The 15,789-nt window shown below is 31.3% G+C and overlaps 1 protein-coding gene across 1 annotated transcript; it reads right to left on the bottom strand.

Annotated features, from left to right (window-relative positions):
- Positions 1-1,986: 1,986 nt before the first annotated feature.
- LOC118047027 (cycloartenol-C-24-methyltransferase) lies at positions 1,987-8,706 on the bottom strand. Its single transcript, XM_035056164.2, has 14 exons — positions 8,567-8,706; positions 8,362-8,471; positions 5,828-5,894; positions 5,029-5,102; positions 4,838-4,922; positions 4,684-4,739; positions 3,985-4,039; positions 3,766-3,813; positions 3,497-3,580; positions 3,256-3,372; positions 3,078-3,161; positions 2,856-2,981; positions 2,619-2,716; positions 1,987-2,231 (listed from the first exon to the last, which is right to left on the bottom strand). Exons 2-14 carry the CDS (start codon positions 8,442-8,444, stop codon positions 2,168-2,170), a joined length of 1,041 nt encoding a protein of 346 aa, XP_034912055.1. The 5' UTR covers positions 8,445-8,471; positions 8,567-8,706; the 3' UTR covers positions 1,987-2,167.
- Positions 8,707-15,789: the final 7,083 nt, after the last annotated feature.

Below are 15,789 nucleotides of genomic sequence, written 5' to 3' on the forward strand. Positions count from 1 at the left end.
CAAGCCATCAAAATTTAGATGCCCATAACGATAATGCCATAACCAAGTTGAGTCATGCATTTTCGTTGAAAAACAGGTTTGAATTTGATCCTGCATGTATAATGGAAACATGCGATTGCTTGTCATTCTTACTTCAGCAATTACTCCCTTCTCTGGATGATGTATTTTGCAACAACCTGCTGCAATGATTATTGTATATCCCTTCTCTTGCAATTGTCCCATGCTAATCAGATTACTCTTCAATTCTGGAATGTAGAAGACACTGGATATTGTCTGCACTGTGTTGTCTTTTGCATAAAATCTCACATTTCCCTTTCCCATGACAGTAATGAACATGCCATTCCCAAGCTTTACTGTATCTTTGTAATTTTCATCCAAACAAGAAAATAATTTCTTGTTTCCACACATGTGGTTGCTGCACCCTGAATCCAAATACCATTTGTCTGATTTTGATTCTTCTTCTTCAAGAAATGCCATTAAAAGCATTTCTTCTTCGGCTTCGGCTTCTACAAGATTCACCTTCTCTTCTTTATCTGTGCACTCATACTGATAATGGCCATACCTGTGGCAATTATAGCATTGAACTCGTGATTTGTCAAATGGTTTTTGATCATAACCACGACCTCTTCCACCACGTCTTGTACCTCCTCTGCCCCAGCTGCGACCTCTTCCATATCCCCTTGAAGGTACTCCACCATTCATTGATACTTTCAGAACCTGTTCCTCAGGAATAATGCTCACCATCCGCTGCTCATGCAATAGTAATGAGCTTTGTAGCTCATCAATCGAAAGTTCTTTAATGTTGTGTGATTCTTCAATGGAGCAGACTACATAGTTAAACTTTGCAAACATTGATCGAAGAATCTTCTCAATTATCGTTACATCCTCCATTTTATCACCATGTATTCGCATTCTATTTGCAATGGCAAGAGTGCGTGAAAAATAACCATCAACTGACTCTCTAGTATTCATGTGGAGAATTTCAAACTCTTTGCGAAGAGTTTGAAGTTGCGCCCTCTTCACTCTTGTTGACCCTTGATACTTCTTCTTCATTGAGTCCCAAATCTGCTTGGATGTGTTCTTGTGGAGAATGGTCTCTAAAATCCCCCGATCAATTGCTTGAAACAAGTAATTTTTTGCTTTAAGATCCTTCAGTTTCTGATCTTCAAGAATCTTGGTTTGTGCGTCTGTTAGCACACTTCCAACTGTTGGTTCATTGATTCCTTGTTCCACAAGACTCCAATACTCCTTTGACCTCAAGAAATTTTCCATCAACATACTCCAATGGTCATAATGACCATCAAAGCGTGGGATTGCAGGTTGCACGTAATTATTTTCTGATGCCATGTTCTTTGCTGCAGCAAAAGGCATAAAACTCACAAACTCACTATCTCTCTTTTCCCTGTGTTTCCCAGTGTTTCTCTCAATCTCACGATCTCTCTTCCTTGTGTTTCCCTTAACTTTCTGGTTTGTCACACTCTCACACTCTCAAGCTCTGATACCACTTGTTGAACACTAAGTGTTTTGGACTAATTCAAAGCTAAAGTATTGTATTGAAAACGTGACAGTGAAGCTAAAGCTTTACAACAAGAAAAACGTGGAATTGCAACTCTGTATATTTCATTAAGAAAAGTTCAACTTAAATAGAAATACAAATAACAGATAAGTAGAAAAATATACAGCATCTAACCCATGACTAACTGTCACTTAGTCAGCTGGGATTTTCCCAAGGAATAGGTAAACAATTGACTGGTTCCTGGTAAATAGAAACTTATTCAAATACAGAGTAAATCAAATAACAAATAAACAATAAACATTTAACATAGCGTTCTCAAACACTCTTCACCTGCAAGTGAAAATTGAAGATGCAGCTCATAGGTGCTTCAATTTTGCTTTCAGATTTCACATCTTGCAGCACACGGCTGGGGGCCCAGCAACATGATGCCATCAGAAGATCGGTACTAGAAATATTGAAAAATGCCGTAATTTTTATGGTAAAATCTTGTCCGTTGGATTGGTAAAGATTGAAATGGAGCGGAAAGCTGACAAATTATGAAGCAAATATCAGGAGGTACAACACAAATCAACTCGGAAAAAACTGGACAGAGTTGAGAGAATCACGATTCCCAGGAAGATTGAAAACTGAAGCAGCAGAGCTTGCACTCCATTACTGGCTCTCTGAATGTGGCTTCCGAGCCAAAAAGAAAAACAGCGGGGTGAAAATCTCCTTCCTATAAGGCATAATAACAAAGTTCTGTCATTAACATGGTAGCAGAGGCACCAGGAAACCTCAAAATCATTAACTTAAAATAAATATTTAAGATAATTTTATCGGCCATTTTAAAATCCTGAGATTCTTTTGCTCATATGCTTCTCACAAGCAACCTGGGACCATAGAACTAATACGAGGAATCTGTCTCTACTTTTTGTCAAGATAAGAAAAATTCCTGCTCTTGTTACAAGCTGTCCTAAACTAAAATAGAAGGATGCGATAAAGGGTTTCTGTTTGAGGCTCAAAATGGTCTTGTATGGTGATCATTTTGGTAAAATACACGAGCACTATATGGGTTTAAATAATGGTCCAGAAAGGAAGTTGGCATGATAACAGAAATACTCACCTTCCACCTTCAACCAATCCGTGTGCTGCCTTCTCAAGAAAATCCTGAACCCTTTGACTTCCTTTGGGTGCAACTCCCAAATATTCTAGGGCTTTGACCTGCAAGGTGATTTACCAGTTAACCATCCATGAGGGCTACAATAATCAGAAATATTCCACGCATTCGCATGCAAGTGGAGTGCCTAACAATAAGGTGATAAACGGTATCGAGAACCAAACAGAATGGATCAACATTTACCATATTTCTTGTAAAGAATCGCCCGACAGCAGTTAAACGGAAGCTATTCAGTGAGAAGTGAGTTGTGTCCAAAGGCAGGTACCATGGCATAGGTGAGCCCACTGCAAGATCTTTTGACCATATGACCTTCAAAGGCAGAATAATAACGACCATTTATCATGATCAAATGTTTCAGATGTCAATTATGAAAGAGAGAGAGAGAGAGAGAGATTGTTCGCTGACCTCAAAACCAGCTTTCTTTAGAGCATCAATGCATTGCCCAGTCGACCTAATGTCTGGAAGGCCATCCCCAATCTCTATTTCTGACTGCACCAATTAAAATATATTAAATTCATGGTCATGAAGATCGAAATCACTAACGGAAAACAGGAGGCCTTTTTAGACAGCTAAAATATCTAACCTTGATTTTTTGATGTTCTTGGTTTTCTGGATTGAAAGCATCAGTCATGCACCACTCATATGCAGCAAAACATTGTCCTGGCTTCAATACCCTGTAAATCTCACTGTAGCATCCATACTGTTCAGAAAATACAGAATGTTACAAAGATCAGAGAGAGAGATGGCTATTTATATACATAATATACTTAGCTGTGATGCAAAATCATCAGAAATATAAGTTGAGAGTTTTTCTAGGAACATACTGCATCTGGTGCATGGCATGTAGCTTCAATTGCAAATACAGCTTCAAAACTGTTATCAGGGAATGGCATTTTCATGAAATCAGCCTGCATTATCAGCAAACAACTAAAATTATGCATCGCCACAAAAAATAAAAATCATATCCTGCAACTCTTGCATCACATGAAAATGTTGAAACTTTAAACTAAGTACAGCAAATTGACAATACAAGAAGATGAACAAAAGCGCTTAATAGATAGGAACTTGAAGTTATATCAAGAACAGAATCAACCTTCACAAAATCACATGTCCTGTCAACTCCTGCAATGCGATTGAGTTCCTGCAAAGTAATATAGGCGGTAAGCTTTGAAGCCATTTTGAAAACTTCATGGCTAACAAATCAAAAGTGAGAAGTGCGGAAATCAAATAAATTCAATCAATCTCAGATAATCCATCAAATACAAGCACACAATTCTTTTAACTGACATGGATGAAAAGGATAGTCATGCACCTTTCCCCTTGATATCTGATACTCGTTGTTGTTCAACCCTGTTACTGATGTTGAGCTGCAGCACATCAACACAAATTACGATATGCCCAAAGCACTCTCATGTATGGGAATTTAATGAAAAAAACGTTTACTTATTTGTCACAACCAAGAAGAACAGTAAGATTCCATCCAACTATTAGTGGTGGTGCTGCTTCCAGATAAGGCCAACCATTTGCATGATCCATGTTGCAAATACTACCAAAGGACTACAAACATTTCTTATTGTAATGACAGAGCAAAGTAGGATACCAATCCAACAACTGGATCTACCACTTCTTCGAAATACCACCAAATCACTAGAAAAAATATGTCATAACAAGAAACAGAGTAGGATGCCTGTCCAACAAATATTAGTTTCCTTGCTTCCAGCTAAGACAGACCATTTGTATGGTTTACGTCGAATGAATAAGAAGCTAGCAGGCAGTGGCAGCCATATATCATCCTTACATTTTATCATCCTTACATTTTTTGAACTAATATAAAAGGCAGTGTTGATAAGAACTTAATATCATATAGGGATTCAACAATAACTATAAAACAAATTCCAATATGATGCAATGACAGAACTATGATGAAAGTCAGCATGCAGGTTAGAATAACTTAAATTGGCACCCTATTTCTTGCTGACATTATCAGGGAAAGGAAACTTCTGCCACTCACCTGAATCTCGCAATTTCTCTAAGAGGTCCACCAATTCCACATCCTACATCCAAAACCTATTTTAAGAAAAAAAGAGGTCAAGCCAATGCATCAACATTATTAAATAAAGCAGATCTCCTGTTGGTTTCGCAATATTATGTAGAAGAGGTTAAACCTTCTGTCCAGGTTTCAGGCCAAGTTGCAAAGCAAGAAAGTGCTCATGTCGCTTGATGCTCTCACGGAGAGACTCCCCTTTGAATCTGAAACAAGAAATGTTTTGTTTTTTATCAGCCTTATAAGCAGCGGTAGCAGCACAAAGTATGCCGGCAGAACTTCAATAAAAATGTAGAAGACAGTAAAAGGTACCTGGGTGCAAAATGGAAAGACTCCCCCCAGCCAAACTCATAAAAACTGGTAACAAGATCATAATATTTATTTACCTGAAATCCAAATGTGATGAATCAATAGGTATAGGTTAAATAATACTGTTTGGATCAGCAATTAGTTGGCATCCAAAAGAAAATAATCAGGTTATTCATATTTCAGCAAAAGATTTCAATTCTTCATATTCAAATTGAAACATTACAAAAAATCAATCGTGCTGACATGTTAGCGTATCTAGCTGACTGATTTTAGTTAGGAGAATCTAACTTCATGACCAATAAACTTGAAAACAAGACATTATTCATCCTTGCTAAAGTTACATGGAAAAACTTCCATGGATGTTTCCAAAATAATGTTTCAAGAAATCTTTTTCATAGATCAGGTACTCTTTAAAATCTAACTGTTTGGTTTCAAGTCCACTCATTTATATTGAGTAGTAACTCATTAGAGGAATAACAAGAAACTTAGCTTCTCTGAGATATATGTGCTATGAAATGAAATGGACTCTGCATGCAGTATGATGTTGATGTTTTTATAAATCAATAGAAAGTTCCAAGCATTATTCAATCAATTGGCACTTTCTCTAGAGCAGTGAAAATGTATTGAAAAGGAAAATACTATAGTTCAAAATATGCACCCCTCTATGACTACAAATACGCAAGACGAAGCAAAAAAGTTTTCCGAAGCTAAACATAACAAGAAGGAAACTGAGAGCAGATTATTGGCAGGAAATACATGAGGTCAATCATAAGAAGAAGTTAGCAACTTGATCTTCTCTTACCATGTCAGAGTAATTGGCTTTTCTGTCTTCCTCGGCACCTCCATAATAAACATGATACTTTTCATACCTGGATTGTCGATACAAGATTTTTATCACAATTTTTTTCAGTAAGATCCAAGAAAATTTAAGAATTGGAAAACCTAAAAGTTTACACATGCCAAGGAAGAATTTCTAGGAAGGTCTAATAAAACTCACAGCAAGATCATTCATGTAAATAAGCAGATCGATCATGTTATTCTGACACGCCATTCCACACATTTCACTGATTCAATTATATTTGGAATTTTATTTACACTATATTGGATGGGTTTCAATACTAGATTATACCAGCACCAAACTCAAAATTAGACCGAGTCTTTACCATAAACGACCATGCCTTCTATAGTAGCTCAGCAAAAATAATTGAAAAAAGGATCACGTACATGCAAAATTGAAATTCTATTCTTGCACAAAGGAGTGAGTCCAGGGATTTTTCATTTTTCCTTTATTTTTCAGGTTCTTTCTGGGAATTTTCCTAGTAAACAGGCCCTATCAATCGCCTACACAATCTAGAAACATTTATGTGGTTCTTTTTTATCCCACTTCCAGGTACAACAACTAGAAGTCACTGTTCACCTTTAAAAAATTATAGTAAGTACATAAAAACATGGAGTTTTGGGGATTTACTAAAAAGAATCAATAAAATATCACAATGCAAAAAATATTTAAATAAATAGTATAATTTAGAAATTCATAGATAATATCTACGATTCACGAGTCTTAAATATCATTCGTGAATCTTTTAAATTGCAAAATTGTTAGACACAAGATTCAACAAAAAAAGAGATAAGAGAGAAAAAATAAAAAATAAAAAAAAAAAGAAACTCTAGAGACACACCGAAACTCCAATGACGATATCACCGATATCGTTAGAAAGATCTCAACAAATAAATTCAACGATATCAAGAAATGTCATTAACGGTGATCGGATTAGGCCACACGAGCGGCCCTAAGGCAAGTGATCCCCAACACCTTTGGACAGCTCGTGTGGCCTACTTCGTTCATCACCTATAACCTTCTTTGGTATCATTAAATTCATCTTGTCAAGATCTTTCTAACAATACTAGTGTTGTCCTCATCAAAGCTCCAGTGTACCTACAAGGTTATTTTATTTTTTTTTACTTTTCTCTTTCCTATCTCTTCACAAATTACAAAGAGATGAGATGAAAGAGAAAAAACAAAGAAAATAAAATAAAATAGCATTAGAGGCACACCTAAACTTTGATAATGACAACATCAATATCGTTGAAAAAATCTCGACAAGATGAATCTAACAATACCAAAAAATATCACAAACAGTAAATTAAGTGGATCATACAAATCGTCTAAAATTATCGAGACTCACTTACTTTTGGGCCTCTCATGTGACCACTTTAATTATCTTTGGTGACCTTTTTTGGTATCATTAGATTTGTCTTGTCAAGATCTTTCCAACAGTACTAGTGTTATTATCATCAAAGTTTTAGTATGACTATGAGGTTTTTTCTTTTTTCTTTCATTTTTTTCTTTTCTTTTTATTATTGAATATTTGTATCCAGTAATTTTATAATTTAAGAAAATCGCATATAACACTTACAACTTGTGAATCACATATATTATCTATGTTATTTCTTTAAATAATTTTTGCATTGTATTAATTTACACCAAAAAAAAAATTACCATGCTAAAAAAAAAAAAAAAAAAAAAAACCTTAGAACTCTAAACAGCCAGGAACACACTAAAGACGCGAAGGAAAACCCAATCATGGTTTCCTTTGACAAACACCATGTATATTGTATTCGTGATTGAAACTTGACACGATAATTGTCTGTTTCGGGTCCCTGGCAGTGGTGATACACGACACAAAGAAAGCGGTGACAAATATTTTTTAAAGTATTTCGATTTTAAATATATTAAAATAATATTTTTTATTTTTTAAAATTTATTTTATATTAAGTTTTTATATTTTTAGTTTGGAAAAAAAAAAATACCATCAACTTCTACCACTTATGATTTCTGTACTCAAGAGAAATAAATGGCTGATATATAAGATTTAAGAAAATGGGACCATGCGCGATTTTTCTTATGAAACCAGGCCGAAGCTCTGTCGTTAATGGTGTCACGAAACCTTGTGCAAGTCACAACCCCCGCCTTCCAAAGTCAAATATTCCTCTAATAATTCTCAATATTACAAAAGAAAAAAACAGTTATCACAACGAGATCTAATAATCAAGCTAAAGAGACTGGAATTAAAACTTGAAACAGAGAGATAAAAAAAGAGACATTCTACGAAGAAACAGATTTTCTTTTTAAGAAAAAATGCATTTATCGAAATTTCTGTACAACAAATCAAAACGTACAGTTTTGAACAACCAAAGTCTTCAAAATCGTTGTAGAGATACAGAGACAGGAAACAGAAAACTTCAACAGAGAAGAAAAATCTAAAAGAGCAAGATCCATGCATGTGAGAAAGAGGAGGTGGATTAAATCATGCATGCTAGGAGAAGGAAGAATACTTTTCAACGGAGGAGAGAACATCGCTTTTATCGATCTTTCCACCGACACCGGAAGCGAGATCCAATGCACCAGCTTTCGACATTTCTCTTAGATTCCACCAAACAGAGATCTGAGACAAAAAAAAAAAAAACATTGGAAACGGATTCTAGTTTTGTCGATGGAAATGCAAAATGTGATTGAGTGTGAGTGAGTCTGGAAAATTACATCGAAAGTTGAGATCGGGGGATGAGCCTTTTTTAATTTGTTCAGAGGGAGGCCTCAAGGGGATAGAGGTGGGAAGTGGAAGCTTATTTTGCTAAAATATAGAGGGAGAGGTTTAAATACTGGTGGCTAATTTGAGGAGAGGGAGTGCACAGGTGGCTACTTATTACTTAGCCCTCGCATTAAATTCATGCGCACCGCACGTACAAACGCAATCATATTTTGAAATGGGATAGAGGATGTTTTAAAGTTTTTTTTTTTTTTTTATAAATATATTAAAATAATATTTTTTTATTTTAAAAAAATTATTTTTAATATCGGAATATTAAAATAAAAAATAATTAAATTTTTAAATTTTTAAAAAATATCATTTAAAATACAATCTCACATAACTCATAACTAGGTTAATTTGGTAAATGTTAATTGTTTTGATCAAGTGTTTGAAAATGTGATTGCAGTTATTTTTCAAAGTGTTTTTCATGTTGAAATATATTAAAATAATTTTTTTATTTTAAAAAAATAATTTTTGACATCAGCACATTAAAACAATCCAAAATACAAAAAAAAATTAATTTTTAATAAAAAAATTAATTAAAAATTATGCTTTTTACGGGTTCAGGAATTGGTGATAATATTTTTAATAGATTGTGTTTTCTCCTTATGAATTTGATCTTTAGAGGAAGCTCATCCACAAGTGTTTGTTTGATGTGATGAGATGTTTCTTGATTTTTCGTGTGGAGCAAAATAAGTATTGTTACACCTTATGATGATGCTATGAATTGTGATTTTTAGAATTACTACCATGCCGTTATTTTTAGAATTTAGATAAATTATTTCTCCAAAAAATAAAAGTATAGAATTTTTTTTAACTGGGAGGGCTGCCCCTGTTTGAACCTCCTAAAAGTTTTTAACTTTTCAAACTTTTTTTTTCTTTTAATTACAATTTTTTATAGTTTAATTGTATAAGATTTGATTTCAAATTATAGTACAAAATTCAAAGATAGAGAATTGAGATGTAAAACACATAAAAAAATATATGATTCACCTTAAATTCATTCATGGCGGTTTTTATTTTGGCTTAAATTATTTTGTTTATTTTTCATTCCTAGAGTTAGAGAGATGAGAGAAAAAATTATTGAAAAACAATAATAAAAAAATAGTTGGTTGATGCAATTGCAACAACAAAAATGATCAAGTTTGGTGTCAATATATTTCATTTGGTGAGGAGAGTTTGATGGTGATGAATTTTCCCTACTAACACACCCGAAAAAGAAAGATCAAGCTCCATTTATATTTTAGGTTAAGTTAATCTTGTTTTTCTTAGGTGATTTTAGGCTTTTTTTTTTTATGTTGGTATGTGGTTTAGGGAAGCTTTCTTGTGTTTATCATGCATGTTTTGATGAAAATTGATTAAAAAATAAATTTTAATTCAAAAAACTCTACCCTGCAATCCTTGACCGCTATGGTGGCGGTCGATTTTCAAGTTGGATAATAGCATATGACAAGTCATCAAATTTTTATTTTTAAAAAAAAAAAAAACTAATAACATTCAATTTGGCCCTTATAAAAGAGGAAAAATTAGCTATGGAGTGCGGGCTTGACACGAGACTACATGGTTTGGTTAATTCAAGTTATAGGTTTGACAAACTAACTGTATTAATTGTAATTAATTCAATATATCATTATTTTAATAATTTTTTTAAAAAAAATAGCTTGAAAAAAACACTACAAGTCAAATTATTTTTTATTGATTGTTTATGAACACGTGACTGATTTTATATCATTAGATATTTGCTAAGTAAATTGGGTGACATTATTAAATCCAAACATGATAAATAAGTCAAATCTAGAGTTTTTAGGTTTAGATATGCTGATTGGTTTTAATAATAACCCAGATAGTTCTTTTTTATATTCAAATAAAATTTATTTCAACCTGCTAAAAAGTCTTATCGTATTAGAATGAGTAATGAGAGTTTTCAAATATTATTGCCGGGTAATGTGGCATGTTGATCGGAAAATGTTTACAGAATCATTGTCGGTAAAGCTACAAGGATTTAAGATCATAGCCAATGCTTACCTTTTATGTAATATAATATTATTTGTTTTTACATTTTAAAATTATTTTAATATTTTTAAATCATTTTAAAATACTAATATTAAAAATAATTTAAAAAAATAAAAAATATATTATCTTAATATATTTTTTAATAAAAATATTTTAAAAAATAACTAAAACCATCCAATCTCGTAACAACTTCTAAGCGTTCCTTAGCATTAATTTTTACAAGTAGTAGCAAAAAGTTTTGTCGTGAAATATATTTTTTTGAATTAAAATAAAAGAAGGTCTGGAATTTATTACTAGCGTCATGTCCACACCGATGGATAGCTGGAAACTTTACAATTTTGAGAGAGCCGTACGGAGTGAGAAAACAGAAAAGTCTGGCAGAATTAAAAAAACTGGAGGAGACAGCAAGAAAGACAGCACTGATAAAATCGTTTTTATCGTGTGGCAACAAGAAGATTCCGTGTTCGCTGCACGTCGTGTCATCACGTGCATTTCGATCCATGTCAGAGGAGATGGACTGAAAGCGGATTTATTTTTTTAAGTAAAATAAGAGAACAGGAAAAAAAAAAAATCAGAGACACGATACAATTGATATCATCAATTAATCTATCACATTGAAAAAGCCATCAATCGTGATTGGAATATTCCGTCTAAATATGACAGACGGCTCATTGAGCGTGCTTGGTTTAAAGATGTGATAGTTTTTTTTTCAAAGAAAAAACACTTTTTAAAACACAAATTATATTTTTAAAAATTAAAAAAACATGTTTTTATTAAAAAAAAAAATACAAGCTACCTTTCATCAAAACACACACTTAATCTTGGATAACAAATGTATTTTTATTTTAAAGATGGTTGTTGAGTTTTGTGTGTAGGATGCATCAAAAACATTAAAAATAAAGAAAAATTAACTTTTGTCGTTGAGTTTTGGTACATAATTGAATTGTACCTAACTTCAATCTCAACCACAAAAGTTAAAATAAACCTTTTTTAAGTGTGGCTTGCTTTATTTTTATGTGATAGTTTTTTTTTTTCAAAGAAAAAAACACTTTTAAAACACAAACTATATTTTTAAAAATTAAAAAAAAAAACATGTTTTTATTATAAAAAAAATAACAAGCTACCTTTCATCCAAACACACACTTAATCTTGGATAACAAATGTATTTTTATTTTAAAGATGGATGTTGAGTTTTGTGTGTAGGATCCATCAAAAAACACTAAAAATAAAGAAAAATTAACTTTTATAGTTGAGTTTGGTACATAATTGAATTGTACCTTAACTTCAATCTCAACCACAAAAGTTAAAATAAATATCTTTTAACTGTGGCTTGCTTTATTTTTATATTTTTAATGTTATTAGATTTATTATTTTTAAAAAAATTATGTTGATTTGTCATTTTCAAAAAAAAATAATTATGCTAATAAGAAAAATACCGCTGAAAGCGATGCAGTTTGGCCACCTGATCCTAAAACCCAAACCAATATAATTAAAGGATACTAAAATCATGTGTGGACATGTAAGTCCGGCGCCGGACCGGATGATCTAGCCCAACAATTCTATTTTGGAAGCAGGCTTTTGCTAGGCTCTGGCCCGGTTACTTTATTACAGGACGACAACCTATCGAGGTTTTGGTCCAACATATCCATGATCAACCGAGCCCAAACCAAGTTGTCATAAATTCATAGCATGTCGTAACGATGCAAAGTTGCACGCTACGTGAAGGCATAAGCCATACAGTGCTGAAATTAGAAATATACTAAATGGATAAGCCTTTCACTGTAGCAATCCATGGCTGAGCTGTCTATTTTTTTTTTTTTTCTACTTTATTTTTTTGGCTGTTTTTTTTTTCTTTTCTTCTTCTTTTTTTTTTGTTTTTTAAGCTGTTTTTTTTAATGAATGTTTTTTTTTGTTAATGTTAAATTTTTTTTCTATTTAATTATTAATTTTTATGATATAGGTTTTGGGTTTGATGGGTTAATCCAGTTTTTTTTTTTCTAGTTTTTTCTTTTTAGTTAATTTTTTCATGTGCAATCCACAGTGAAACGCTTAACTGTCTTTTATTTTTGCTTACTTTGCTTTCTTAAGCTGTTTTTTTTTCTTTTTTTCTTTCTTTTTTTTAAGCTATTTTGTTTTCTTTTCTTCCTTTTTCTTTGTTTTTTTAAGCTGTTTTTTTTTAATCAATGTTTTTTTTGTTAATGTTAAATTTTTTTTCTATTTAATTATCAAATTTTTATGATATAGGTTTTGGGTTTGATAGGTTAATCCGGTTTTTTTTTCTAATTTTTCTTTTTAATTAATTTTTTCGAGTGCAGTCCACAGTGAAACGCTTAGCTGTCTTTTAATTTTTTGCTTACTTTGCTTTTTTAAGCTGTTTTTTTTCTTTTGCTTTTTTTTGTTTTTTAAGTTCTTTTGTTTTCTTTGTTTTTTTTTAATGAATATTTTTTTGTTTAATTTTTTTTTATTTAGTTATCAAAATTTCATTACATGGGTCCTGGGTTTGACGCGTTAACCCGAATTTTTTTCTGGTTTTTTCTTTTTAATTATTATTTTTGTTTAATTTAGTTTGTTAATGTTAAATTTTTTCTATTTAGTTATCAAACTTTCATGACATGGATTCCGGGTTTGACGAGTTAACCTAGCTAATTCTGAGTTAACCCGTAAAATTTTTTTTTCTATTCAGTTATCAAACTTTCATGGCATGAATCCCAGATTTGACGAGTTAACTTGGTTTGAAGGGTTAACTCAGTTAATTTGGAATTTTTTTTTCTTTTTTCTTCATTAGTTTTTTTCTTCATACAGGCTTTTCTTTCTTTGTTTTTTTTAATTAATATTTTTTTTTGTTTAGAATTTTTGTTTTTGTTTTTTTTTGTTTTTTTTAATTATTTTTTTTTTAATTTAGTTTGTTAATATTAAGTTTTTTCTATTTAGCTATCAAACTTTCATGACACGAATCTCAGGTTTGACGGATTAACCTGATTTGACGGGTTAACCTAGTTAATTCAAATTTTTTTTTCTTCATGTAGGTTTTTTTTTTTCCTTTTTTTTTTTCCTTTTTAATTAATCCTTTTTTTTGTTCATTTTAGTTCATTAATGTTAATTTTTTTTATTTACTTATCACACTCTCATGACACGAATCTCAGGTTTGACAAGTTAACCTGATTTGGTGGGCCAATCCAGTTGATTCATATTTTTTTTCTTTTTCTGTATTAGTTTTTTCTTCCAATTTCATCTTTAAATATTGTAATTAACTATAACTAAAAGACATCAATCTTTTTTCTTTTAATTTTATGACACGAATCTCAGGTTTGATGGGTTAAACCAGTTAATTAAGATTTTTTTTTCTTTTTCTTAAGTAGTTTTTTCTTTAAATTTCATCTTTTAAAGATCGATTTGATGAAGAATTAAATTTTATGATTTGTTTTGTTTACTGGTCATTAAATTATTGTGATCTTATGAGGGGATTTTACTGTACCCCTCCTTGCAAAGCACTATTCATCGAATTTATTTGTTACGATAAAATTAATCAAGATTATAATAGTCTATTAACTTTTTTTGACATGGTTAAAATGATATAAAAACCTTTTAAAAGCAAAAAGGAAAATAACAAGTTTAGAGGAGCTTTTCATTTTCTTTTTTGAAAATAGTAAAATTACTTCATTATTTTTAAAGTTTTAAAAATTAAAGAAGGGTCAAGAGGTATTTTGATCTTTTCATCATGGTTATTTCATTATAATCTATTTGAATTATAGACAAACCAATCTTTTTAAAAAAAAAAAAAAGTGGTTGACGCAACCGTTGAGTGGATATCGCACACGCCTTTTAGGCGAAGCGTCTAGTGACTTATAGCAACCAAAAACACCCAAACACCATGTCTTTGGCACAACTAGTGAGGAGGCAAGTTATGGTTAAATTCATTATGGTGGGATTTATTTCTCCTCTCTCTTCTCTCTCTCTTTTCTTTGAAACCCACACTTGATTTGCCAAAATTCAGAGTTATATTTTCATTTATTTTTTCTTTCAATTGTGATCCTCGTTCTTTCAATTGCTTTTTTTATATATTTTTTTAATTTATTTTATTTTTCAATTTAGTCCTTCATTATTTTCTTTCATTAGTTTTTATACCAGATTTAGTTCTCCTTATTTTGATTGTTATTTACTTTTTTTAAAAAAAAATTATGATTAAGAATTATATTCATGATTTTTTTTGTTGTTTTTACCTTGTATGCAGTTATCTTAGTCTTATGATCTTGGCCAATGGTTTTGAATATTAATCCGATTTAACTTTGGGTTTTTTTTTTTAATTTTTTTTCAATTTTCTCATTTAACAGTAAGCTATTGGATCTTAATCCTTCTAATTTTTTTGTTTTTTTTTTTTTTTCTATAGGATTATCCTAGGTCACGAGTTAGTTATGCTAGACAAGGTTGACTCATATTTTTTTTCAATGTTTTTTTTTTTATTTCATCTTTTGATATAAGTTGACTGATTTTTTTCTTCTTTTCTTTCTATAGAATTATCCTGGGTTGTGGATTAATCAAGTTAACGAAGATTTTTTTCATTGTTTTTCAATTATTTAACTTTGATCTTTTTTCTTAGGTCTTTTTTTAATAATTCTTTTATCCCAATATCATGTTGTGGTAGTGGATTAGTAGAGTGAACTCGAGCTGACTTGGATTTTTTTTTTTGATTTTTTTTTTTTAAATTGATTTTTTTTAATTGTATGATTTAACATTAGGTTATTAGACCTCGAGGTTTTTTTTTTAATTATTATTTCCACTATACGGGGATGTTCTAGTATCATATTCTAAGTCATGTGTTAGTTAAGTTAACTTAGGTTGACTTGAGTTATCATAGCCTAAATATCTATTTTTACATTAGAAAAATTTGACTTGATTAGTGTATAACGAGCAAACATAAATTTAGTATTTTTTCAATTAATGACAATTTCTTATTCACTGTGTTTTCTTGATTGCCATAAAATTCATGCTCAAATTATTAAAAAGGAATTTGTGTTTTTCAAGTTCTAAGCAAATATATTATTTAAAACATTTTCTTAGAATTTCACATTTCATTCCCAAAGTAATAATGCAGTTAATTGCCGGAATATTGTCTTTTATACTTTATATCTTGAGAAGGACCCACCCCAATTCAAACAATCAA

Source organism: Populus alba, chromosome 1 (assembly GCF_005239225.2).
Source record: "Populus alba chromosome 1, ASM523922v2, whole genome shotgun sequence".
In the NCBI taxonomy this organism is placed as follows: domain Eukaryota; kingdom Viridiplantae; phylum Streptophyta; class Magnoliopsida; order Malpighiales; family Salicaceae; genus Populus; species Populus alba.

Bases quoted from the DNA above. Each gene is read 5' to 3' on its own strand.
- LOC118047027 (XM_035056164.2), bottom strand. From the start codon at position 8,444: ATGTCGAAAGCTGGTGCATTGGATCTCGCTTCCGGTGTCGGTGGAAAG. The intron at 5,895-8,361 runs GTATTCTTCCTT...TCGACAATCCAG, and splicing joins GTTCTCTCCTCCGTTGAAAA to GTATGAAAAGTATCATGTTT. The intron at 2,717-2,855 runs GTAAATGTTGAT...ATCACCTTGCAG, and splicing joins GATTCTTTACAAGAAATATG to GTCAAAGCCCTAGAATATTT.